Below are 12320 nucleotides of genomic sequence, written 5' to 3'. Positions count from 1 at the left end.
GTTAAAGTTAGAAATAACAGAAAGTTAAAGTTAGAAATAACAGAAAGTTAAAGTTAGAAATAACAGAAAGTTAAAGTTAGAAATAACAAAGTTAAAGTTAGAAATAACAGAAAGTTAAAGTTAGAAATAACAAAGCTAAAGTTAGAAATAACAAAGCTAAAGTTAGAAATAACAAAGTTAAAGTTAGAAATAACAAAGCTAAAGTTAGAAATAACAAAGTTAAAGTTAGAAATAACAGAAAGTTAAAGTTAGAAATAACAGAAAGTTAAAGTTAGAAATAACAAAGTTAAAGTTAGAAATAACAAAGTTAAAGTTAGAAATAACAAAGTTAAAGTTAGAAATAACAGAAAGTTAAAGTTAGAAATAACAGAAAGTTAAAGTTAGAAATAGCAAAGTTAAAGTTAGAAATAACAGAAAGTTAAAGTTAGAAATAACAAAGTTAAAGTTAGAAATAACAGAAAGTTAAAGTTAGAAATAACAAAGTTAAAGTTAGAAATAACAAAGCTAAAGTTAGAAATAACAAAGTTAAAGTTAGAAATAACAAAGCTAAAGTTAGAAATAACAAAGTTAAAGTTAGAAATAACAAAGCTAAAGTTAGAAATAACAAAGTTAAAGTTAGAAATAACAAAGTTAAAGTTAGAAATAACAAAGTTAAAGTTAGAAATAACAAAGTTAAAGTTAGAAATAACAAAGCTAAAGTTAGAAATAACAAAGTTAAAGTTAGAAATAACAGAAAGTTAAAGTTAGAAATAACAAAGTTAAAGTTAGAAATAACAAAGTTAAAGTTAGAAATAACAAAGTTAAAGTTAGAAATAACAAAGTTAAAGTTAGAAATAACAAAGTTAAAGTTAGAAATAACAGAAAGTTAAAGTTAGAAATAACAGAAAGTTAAAGTTAGAAATAACAAAGTTAAAGTTAGAAATAACAGAAAGTTAAAGTTAGAAATAACAAAGTTAAAGTTAGAAATAACAAAGCTAAAGTTAGAAATAACAAAGTTAAAGTTAGAAATAACAAAGCTAAAGTTAGAAATAACAAAGTTAAAGTTAGAAATAACAAAGTTAAAGTTAGAAATAACAAAGTTAAAGTTAGAAATAACAGAAAGTTAAAGTTAGAAATAACAAAGTTAAAGTTAGAAATAACAAAGTTAAAGTTAGAAATAACAAAGTTAAAGTTAGAAATAACAAAGTTAAAGTTAGAAATAACAAAGTTAAAGTTAGAAATAACAAAGTTAAAGTTAGAAATAACAGAAAGTTAAAGTTAGAAATAACAGAAAGTTAAAGTTAGAAATAACAGAAAGTTAAAGTTAGAAATAACAAAGTTAAAGTTAGAAATAACAGAAAGTTAAAGTTAGAAATAACAAAGTTAAAGTTAGAAATAACAGAAAGTTAAAGTTAGAAATAACAAAGCTAAAGTTAGAAATAACAAAGTTAAAGTTAGAAATAACAAAGCTAAAGTTAGAAATAACAAAGCTAAAGTTAGAAATAACAAAGTTAAAGTTAGAAATAACAAAGCTAAAGTTAGAAATAACAAAGTTAAAGTTAGAAATAACAAAGTTAAAGTTAGAAATAACAGAAAGTTAAAGTTAGAAATAACAAAGTTAAAGTTAGAAATAACAAAGGTAAAGTTAGAAATAACAAAGCTAAAGTTAGAAATAACAAAGTTAAAGTTAGAAATAACAAAGTTAAAGTTAGAAATAACAAAGCTAAAGTTAGAAATAACAAAGCTAAAGTTAGAAATAACAAAGTTAAAGTTAGAAATAACAAAGCTAAAGTTAGAAATAACAAAGTTAAAGTTAGAAATAACAGAAAGCTAAAGTTAGAAATAACAAAGTTAAAGTTAGAAATAACAAAGTTAAAGTTAGAAATAACAAAGTTAAAGTTAGAAATAACAGAAAGTTAAAGTTAGAAATAACAAAGTTAAAGTTAGAAATAACAAAGCTAAAGTTAGAAATAACAAAGCTAAAGTTAAAAATAACAGAAAGTTAAAGTTAGAAATAACAGAAAGTTAAAGTTTATACATGACATCAGTTACACATGGAAACTTAAAGTATAAATTGCACAAGAAGTTAATAAAGTAATTTATTAAATTAGCGAACGGTTGTGTGCCCTAGTTTTCTTTGTTATACCTACCCTTTGAGCCGGTTCAACCAGTTTAGGCGTATTGAATTGTAAGTTTTATGTGTCTGTTGATTTATAACGTGTGTTTTGGAGCAGCTTGACCTCACACGTCTAGATAATATTGTGGAAGTTGGAGGTGTATGTACAATTTGTAGAATAAACCTGTGCCTTACAAGAAATATGGAGACACCCGTCGTTTCCAAAGGAGCTGTTGTAGCTAACGAAGAGGCACCAGAAAGTGAGTTTACTCATCACCAAATTAGGGTTAACATTTACCAAAAACAACCAAAAATCTTCAGATATTAGAGAGAAAGTAGCCACCGCTATCCCTTGGGCTGTTCTTGTCTGTATGAATAGTTGGAATATACAGTCATTCTTATACCACACCCATAACTCGAAAGTGCAGAGCGAAGCTTTTCGGTAATTGGTTGCGAACCAGGAACATTCTGATTCACAGTCCTGGCACGTTAATTGATTATTTTCTAAGATATTTCTCAGTCAGAATATAACTCTTGAAGTGATCTTAAACAATACTTTGTGGTTTGAAATAAGTTTCCGATAACAAAGTATGAAGTTATTGAAACTGTGTGGAGGTTTAAAAACGTATAGATGGCTCAGTGTAGACGTAAAATGCTATTATTCGAGTGTTTGTGTTTTTCTTATAGCAAAACCACATCAGGCTATCTTCTGAGTCAAACGAGGGGAACGAACCCCTGGTTTATGCGTTGTAAATCCGTAGATTAACCATTAAACTAGCGGGGGGGGGCACTATTATTCGAAGCCTGAGCCTTGAGTTTGACAAAACGAAGACAGCCCATAGTGGAACTTAGAACATAAAAGTAGCTACAACGTATATTTTCCTGTGTTAAACTATATTTCTTTTCGTTTTGAAATATTAGAGACGTAAACTACATATTTAAATTCACAATTTATTTTTAAATAAAAATGTTGTTTAGTTAATGTTGGCTACGAATATAAATCTATCTTGAGTTTAGTTTTTACCTCTCGAATCTGTCTTTGAAATGGAAGGACGGGTTGATCTTTAACGAGTTTAATACTGAAACGTGGTGATATAATAACAACAATTAATATTTATTTTCAGTTCATTAACACTGACAGAATGTTCATTATGTCAGACAGTTTGCTAAGTTATGTCAAGTTGTATTTACACTTGTTATAAACAGTTGCTTTCTGGAAGGTTTCTGTTTCAAATCAAGTGCTTTCGAAACAATTTTCGTTCAACAATTCTTGTTCTTTTCTAAAGTTCAACTGCCCATCAATTGATTACATCTCCCTTACAGTCTCTATAATCGATGGAATGTTTACTTAAATATCTCGACCAAAGAAGCAATCTTCGCCTCCCAAAACAGACATCACACTTCAATTGACCGTTCTGGATCTTTCAACTGCACACAAAGAAATCAAGGTTTTCTCTCACTATGTTGAAACTTACCATCCATTGTTTAGCTTCTGAAAACCTAGACAGAATGTCAACTTTTTATAGCTCACCAGTGGCACTAACACATTACGAGAGCACACAAGACCGAATTAAGCTAATGCGTAGCATATGTTATAATAAGGCCTTGAATTAAAAAACAAAAAACAAATATTAAAACATAGATTTTAACTTACATAGTAAAATAATTTTATTTTTTTCATTTGCTATACAGCCAGATAATACCACAAATATGTCTGACATTTCAGTAATAGTATTACATGTAGGTATTAGTATCAAAGGACAAAAGTAATAAAACTACAATTTAAAAGTTATATTTTCTAGATTTAGCTTGAGCAAATTTGTTGATCATACTGGAAATATCTATTTCACCCAGAACTTCATGCTTATTGGTCATTAGAATGAGATTGTTCAATCTGGTTTAACCAATGGTGCTCCTTAGTTCAGTTTTGAAAGTGAGCGTTCTCCATAGCAGTTGGTAACCATGAGTGACAATTAGATGCACAAGGCAATTTCTACAGTTGGAAAACAAGATTTCAAAGAATTGTCAATTATCAAACGGTAAAACTAACTCAAGAAGGTTTTGTTTGGTGCCAATATGAGAAGCATGCTTAAAGTGCATAAACGAAACGAACAATCCATTTTTATCAACATAGAATTTGGGGATGGCCAACCCATTTTGATAGCTTGAAAGCATTCAGCGCGGGCCCTTGAAAATGCGGGGCCCGCAGCATGTGCTGCTTTTGCTACTACGATAATCCGGCACTGAGAGTACATTATAAACTGCTTATAGACATCCCTGTTTAAGCACTTTTCCCTTCCAAACACACTATTCTTAAAGGACAGTTTCTACGTTTGATATGTCTAAGCTCTGCCAACGTTGGCTCCAGGTTTAGAGCATTAACACATCTATTATATTCTTCAACGACAAAACTATCCTGATAACGTCTTTGATGAGGCTTAACAAATTCTGTTTATCTGCCTTTACTCTAGTGACAAACCACATACCGAGAAAGTTCTTTCAGTCAAAATACTTTGCCTATTAAACATACAGTGTTTTGTTTTTGAATTTCGCGCAAAGCTACACGATGGTTATCTGCGCTAGTCGTCCATAATTCAGCACTGTAAGACATCACCACCCACCGCCAACTCTAGGGCTACTCTTTTACCAACGAATAGTGGGATTGACCGTCACATTATAACGCCCCACGGCTGAAAGGGCGAGCATGTTTGGTGTGACGGAGATTCGAACTCGCTACCCTCAGATTACGAGCCGAACGCCTTAACCCACCATGCCGTGCTGGGCCAAAAAAAATTAATACAGTCTTTATCGTATATATGGAGTGTGTTAACTGAATGTTGAAAAATACCTCGAATTTTAATCTTTGAATATTAAGTGGATATCAGTCCAGTAAGGTTGTTACAGATAAAGACCACTTGGTGCCCTGGCCAACAGGCGTTTAATATTTTTGTGGTAACATGTAGAAGATGGCAGTTCTGAAGTATCAACAGGCGTTTGATATTTTTGTGGTAACATGTAGAAGATGGCAGTTGTGGAGTATCAACAGGCGTTTGATATTTTTGTGGTAACATGTAGAAGATGGCAGTTGTGGAGTATCAACAGGCGTTTGATATTTTTGTGGTAACATGTAGAAGATGGTAGTTGTGAAGTATCAACAGGCGTTTGATATATTTGTGGTAACATGTAGAAGATGGCAGTTGTGGAGTATCAACAGGCGTTTGATAGTTTTGTGGTAACATGTAGAAGATGGCAGTTGTGAAGTATCAACAGGAGTTTGATATATTTGTGGTAACATGTAGAAGATGGCAGTTGTGGAGTATCAACAGGCGTTTGATAGTTTTGTGGTAACATGTAGAAGATGGCAGTTGTGGAGTATCAACAGGCGTTTGATAGTTTTGTGGTAACATGTAGAAGATGGCAGTTGTGGAGTATCAACAGGAGTTTGATACATTTATGGTAACATGTAGAAGATGGCAGTTGTGGAGTATGAACAGGAGTTTGATATATTTATGGTAACATGTAGAAGATGGCAGTTGTGGAGTATCAATAGGAGTTTGATATTTTTGTGGTAACATGTAGAAGATGGCAGTTGTGGAGTATCAACAGGAGTTTGATATATTTGTGGTAACATGTAGAAGATGGCAGTTGTGAAGTATCAACAGGCGTTTGATATATTTGTGGTAACATGTAGAAGATGGCAGTTGTGAAGTATCAACAGGCGTTTGATATTTTTGTGGTAACATGTAGAAGAGAGCAGTTCTGGATTATTAAAGTACAAGATTTTGGCAGAACGGTGAAGGTAATTAGATTTTATAGGTGTTTCGATACTGTTTATGATAAAGTTCTGAAAATAGGATAGAGGTTGTAATTTGTAGAAGTTGGCATTATTTAGTTGTTTGTTAGCTTGAATGTAGAGGTTTTTATATCAGACAAAAACAGCACCATCTTTGTTGGATGGTTTGATGACAGTGTCCTTGGAGGTTTTTCAGGAGAAATAGAATAATTTACTCATTTTTGGAAAAATTGGACCTTGTGCATATATTTTTTTATTTTATATTGTCGATTTTAGCATGAATGCGATTAAAGAAATGTCAAGATTCAATTGTCCCTACAGATTTACAACGTTAAAATCAGGTGTTCGATTCCCTTCGGTGGTCTCAGCAGATAGCCCGATGTGGCTTTGCTATAAAAACACACACACAGTTGTCCCTCTGGTGGTAACTAGTTGAATTACGAACTTCGAAGTTCTTGAAAGATTCAGATGCAATGGTGTTGTTGTTGTAATATTTATTGAATCAATGGGAATTGTTACTAAAGGTGACTAGAGTAGAGGTTCCATTTGAATCAACACTAACAGCGTTGTTGGTATTAATTTCATACGAAACTTGTTGGGAGAAAACGCCTCTAAACTATATTGCCCGTAGAAACTTTTTGTGCCAGCTTTTATTGAATATTTAGCCAGTGAGTTGCGAGTAAGTCCAAAATTAAATTATTTAAATAAAACAAGCGTTTAGTCCTAAGTCTTAGAATGAGATATGGACTATCAGGTATTATAGTGATACTTTTTTATTCCTAGATAAAATTTGAAGTTAAACATAAAGCTATATAATGGGCTATCTGTAATGTGTCCATCACAAGTATAGAAACCCGGTTTTTGGCGCAGACATAACGCTATGCACTAAAAAGCCATTCTTATAATTCGACAATGAACTAACCAGTTTTTTGATCTACGAGGAAAGAAAACACTGAAATTTTCTCTGTTGAGGTCATGTATATGTTTATGGATAATACTTCGATTAATTAATTCATTGTGTAGACTGTAGTAGATGAACCATGACTTTTAACTTCAAACCCCGTATATTAGGCCGTTACTTTAGGCCTAATAGTAGTACAAATATAATAAGGTCTGTCGTTGTGAGAAATATATTATATAAGAATGAGTGAACATGAAAATATAAGTAATCTTCGTATAAAAGTGATATTTAAAAAATAATATTAAAGCAAATTTATACTTTAAAATTCTACTTCCTATAATGCCGGTAAATACTAATAGTACACTTAGCTAGGACGAAGCACACTTATCTAGGCTTTGACAGCTCACTTCAAAAACGAGTGTTTAGTAAGTTCTTTACTACAAATAACATTTTTACAAGTCAGTAACATTTCTCCTTTGGTTTCTTCTTCTCTCTGGAAATTACAAAAAAAATATATGAACCTCCTTTCGAAATGTTACAGCTTATAGCATAGCTTATTACTATTAACGTACTTTGCCATGGCGTTATAAGCCTATGCTGGCAAAATGTGATCAGGACATGCGTAATATTGTAATATTTTGTTGATTGGTTAGAACTTTCTTAAGCTATAAATCTTATGACATCTCTCAACCAATGATATAACGGATGTATTGATATTTTTGTTTATGAGAAAAAATAATATACGATACTGATAGAGCTAAATAACGATTTAATTTGAAAGAATATGAGCCTGATACTAATATCTTATGAAAAGTATAATTAGATATAGAACTTTATTTTTAAAACTAACAACACACGTTTTTTATTCTGTCACACGTTATTTATTTTGATAAAATATTTTAATTATGTGGTAGTGATTTTGAAGGCTCAGGTTTAAGTTAGGCCTAACTTTAGGATTTTCTTTTTCATTTTAATTTTGCTATCTGCTGCCCCTCACTAGCACAGCGGCATGTCTACGGACGTACAACGCTAGAAATCGGGTTTCGATACCTGTAGTGGGCAGGACACAGAGAGCCCATTGTGTAACTTTGTGCTTAACTTTAAACAACCAACCAAGCGATCTGCTTTTTAAAAATTCTTTCGATAATTAAATAGTAATTCTACAATATTTTGTTTTAAGTTTGGAATAGTTTGTTGTTGTTTTTTTCAAATTTACTAATCTAACTATAAATATGCCCTGAAAACTATAAACGTACTCCTCGGGTTGGAAAATTATATTACTACTTTGTTCCAAAGTAACATTATGATAAAAGCTAGAAATTTGAATTTTTTGTTTGTCTGTATAAAAACAATCTTTCTAACTGATACGTTTGTTGCAATAAGCTTTATTATGTCAGACATCTGTAAAAGCTGTTCAGTAAATCCCTGTCTCTGACCTTTCTGAATTTTGTCATCTGACTAAAGTACGTCTTTGATGATCAGAATCCTACGAGGGATTCAATTTTTGTTGAAACTCAGGAAGTAAACAATCCTACTCATTGACGTTTTCTTTTCATGATGTTGAGAAACCCACTTGAAGTAAAAATGTATTTTAAAGATGGCTGATTGGTTATTATAAATTTAGTATATAATAAAAAGAAAAACACTTATACAATGTTTTTTGGATACTTGTGATGAACGTGAGTTATAGGGTGGTGTCAATTTTTCTATATTATTGTCCATCTTAAAGTAAGTACTGAGAGTTTAAGAACTCTTGATACAAAACTTGGACATCTTTCTGACACAGAGGGGCTCTTATATAACTGTTTTTTTTTATGGAATTTGGTTAACTTCTCAGAACTCTGTTTTTTTCACGTGATATTATTTGTCATAAGTAACTGTCTTGACTTGTACAAGATGTTGACACTAGTGTAATATTTGATTTGTAATCTCCATCATTGATTGTAGAATCTTGGTCAGGTTCTTGAAACTTCAATCAATAAATATGATCTTGTTCTACTTAATGATGGATATCATTCTCGACTGGAACCAGTAATTGGGTAGTTGAGTCTTTTCAATCATTCTGTTATCACTAGTTGTAAAAGTTCTAGGCATTTCTTGGCTGTTGATAGTGATTTGTGTGTGTGAAAGTTTGTTGTTTCTAACTCCTCCACCTTTTTCATTTTTTCTTCTTCCACTAGAGGTCATTATATTAAATGGAATATTCTTACACATGAAGGATGATGCCATTTCTTTTGCTCTTCTACTTCTTATGGTAGACATGTTGGTTCTGTTCTTGCAGAACTGTGTGAGTTGTCTATTCTCTTAGACAGCCTTATGCTCTACCTTCCCTTTGATTCACAGAATGGAACATGAAACCATCTTGTGGTTTATATCCTAAGGCTTAATGAAGTATACCAGTATTTATATTAGGCTGCTTTGAAACACTAATGCTCAGTTGAAGACACAAAGATGGATAAAAACTTTGTTGGAGACATTTTTTATCTTGCTTGTTTGAAAGAAGTTTAAGGATTTTTACAATATTTACCCTGTGCAGAAAATTCTAGAGTGTAGGTTGAGAATTGATGGAGTAACTTGTTTTATATTAACAGATGTTTATTCTTCAAGAAAAGGTCTTCGTTTAATTGTTGAGAACCGAACCCTCATTTCCACATAGATTCAGCTTTGATTGAAGGTTTTAGATGTCATTTCACCCATGTTGTTTTCCCTCTTCCTTTGTCTAAACCACACGCTATTGTGACAGTCATACAACATGATCAGATATGGATGGCTATGGAACATGTGAATTTATCTACCATACAAAAATTGGTTATGCTCTCTCTCCTTCTGTTAGCAAGACCTAGCTAAGACAGTTAAGCATGTTTTTGTTAAATGTTCTGTTTATATATTAGTTAGTGATTGCCCTCTAGTCTTCACTATTAGATGGTAATTGTTACCATATGTTATTACAAAGTTATTAAAGCACTGTTACAGTTTCTTACAGTATTCTCTAATCTTCATTGATTTGAATTGTTTATTTCAGGAATATTTTTCTTATTTATTTTTTAAAATTGATCCTGGAAACTGTCGTTTGATCTCAATAAATCTATCATGGTTTAAGATACACCATTAGAATGTTAAGGGTGAACAAGCATGTTGAATAAAAGCATTTAAATATGTGTATTTTTGGGATGTTTTTAACTGTCAGTGTCATATAAATGAAGTACCAATTTAATTTCTTAATAGTATGATTTTTGGTAAGACTGTTGATGTGTCTTTATTCAAACTAAGTTATAGAGAACATAGTTGTATATTAGAAATTATTATTTTACCACAGTTAAATTAATAACAGACCACTTTAAAAGGTTTTAACCCCAAAATGTAAAACTGTGTTAAGTTCTGTAACAAATCAGTTTATATTTTCCTTTCTTCAAAGTGAAATCTTCATTTTAATAAAACCTTAAAAATCATCTGTTAAGTAATGGGAGGTGGTTTGAAGAAGGAAGTACCCCTAGATACATCATACCAAAGTAAGAGCTTAAAGATAAACTGTCCAAGCTCTTTTGTTTCAGGTCACAAACAGTAATGTTTATTTAGTTTATTGACTAGTGGAAATGATTTATCAGTGAAGTGATTGAGTTGTGTTGTCTTTAAACTGCAAATTACATCTTCACATGTGTAACAGAGTTAATGTTTAATTGATAATTAAAACATAAATATATATCAAATCTAATCAAAATCCTCTTGAGTCCAAATTAACATTATTTAATTCATTATTTGTAATCTGAGTTTACCTGTGACAGTTACAAAAGAATACACCAAATGTTTTTTTTAACAGCTGACACTAACGTCAGTGAAGACTTAGCACCGATGCCAGATTCGAGTAATTCAAAATCTCATGATTTCCTGGAGGAAGAGACTCATTTCTCATCTTCAGCAGATGAATACTCCTTTCATAGTGTAGAGAGTGTTGTTTCACATGAAGAAAGGTAAGATTAAAATATTTGATAATTTAAACTTGTTTTCCCATCCTTGTGTTGTTAAAGCAAAGAAACGTCATATTACTTCAAGGCAAATAAACATATAATAATGATATAATATTAATATCAGTTTATGCTATTGTCTTCATCAGTTTGATGTTCTATGTGGCCATCTTAACAACAACAACAGGAACGACAGCATTCCACCACGGACCATCTAATTCGACTTGAAACATCATTCAGAGAAGCCTTTCTCAAACAACAACATCTTGTTTCAATATTCTTTGACATTGAGAAGGCTTACGACACAACATGGAGGTATGGTATTTTGTGAGACCTCCATATATATGGGTTATGTGGTCATTTACCCATGTTTATTAAAATTTTTTTAAAGGACAAGAGATTCCATGTTCGTGTGGATTTGACACTTTCCCCCGTTATTTTGTACAGGAACTTGGGGTCCCTCAGGGCTGTGTTTTGAGTGTCACACTTTTCAGTACAAAGATAAATGCCATCACTGAACAACTCCCTCTCACTGTTGAAAACGGGCTCTATGTTGACGACTTTCACATCTCTTGTCAGTTGTTGAACATGAGATATATTGAGCGGCAACTACAAACTGTCCTTGTTTCGTTCCTCGAATCAAACAACCTCCTCCCATCCACCCAGTGTGAGTTCTGATGACAGCGCTTCACCATGAACCACCTGATTCGACTCGAAACACCAGTCAGAGAAGCCTTTCTTAAATGACAACATCTTGTTTCAACATTCTTTAACATTTAGAAGGCTTATGACACAACATGGAAGTATGGCATTTTGCGAGACCTCCAAATATATGGGTTACATGGCCATTTGCCCATTTTTATTAAAATTTTTTTCATGGACAAGAGATTCCAAGTTCGTGTGGGTTCGACACTTTCCCATTCTTTTCTACAGGAACTTTGAATCCCTCAGGGCTGTTTTCTGAGTGTTACACTTTTCAGTACAAAAAAATTAATGCCATCACTGAACAACTTCCTCTCACTGTTGCAAATGGGCTCTATGTCGACGACTTTCACATCTCATGTCAGTCATTGAATATGAGGTACATTGAGCAGCAGCTACAGACTGCTCTCAATCATTTACTGAAGTGGATCACAGCAAATGGCTTTAACTTCTCTCTCTCTAAATTCGTTTGCATGCACTTTTGCTTCCAACAGGGTATTCACCCTGATCCTGAACTCTGTATTGGCAAAGTTGTGCTGCCTGTGGTCCCTGAGACAAAGTTCTTGGGGTTTATCTTTGACCATAAGCTGACCTTTATACCACACATCAAGCAGCTACAGGTCAAATGTACAAGAGCACTGAACATCCTTCGTGTCCTCTCTTACACCACTTTGGGAGTGGATTGACATTCTATGCTAAAGATATATCGTGCTCTTATTCGATCGAAACTCAACTATAGATCACTAGCCTATGGCTCTGCCAGACCATCGGCCTTAAAGATGCTGGACCACATTCATCATCAAGGACTTCAACTCTGCACTGAGGCTTCCCACACTTCCCCAGTTCAGAGCTTATACATAGTCTCAT

The 12320-nt window shown here is 32.5% G+C and overlaps 1 protein-coding gene across 1 annotated transcript in view; it reads left to right on the top strand.

The window, feature by feature from the left end:
* The window catches only part of LOC143233845 (uncharacterized), a 78856-nt gene that overhangs the window by 30536 nt on the left and 36000 nt on the right, over positions 1 to 12320 (top strand). The window contains exons 3-4 of the mRNA XM_076470622.1: positions 2214 to 2355; positions 10607 to 10757. Of these exons, the coding sequence (XP_076326737.1) occupies positions 2214 to 2355; positions 10607 to 10757 (293 nt within the window). The remainder of the gene's footprint in view (positions 1 to 2213; positions 2356 to 10606; positions 10758 to 12320) is intronic.

Source organism: Tachypleus tridentatus, chromosome 1 (assembly GCF_004210375.1).
Source record: "Tachypleus tridentatus isolate NWPU-2018 chromosome 1, ASM421037v1, whole genome shotgun sequence".
In the NCBI taxonomy this organism is placed as follows: Eukaryota; Metazoa; Arthropoda; class Merostomata; order Xiphosura; family Limulidae; genus Tachypleus; species Tachypleus tridentatus.
This window is presented reverse-complemented; position numbering and strand designations above follow the sequence as displayed.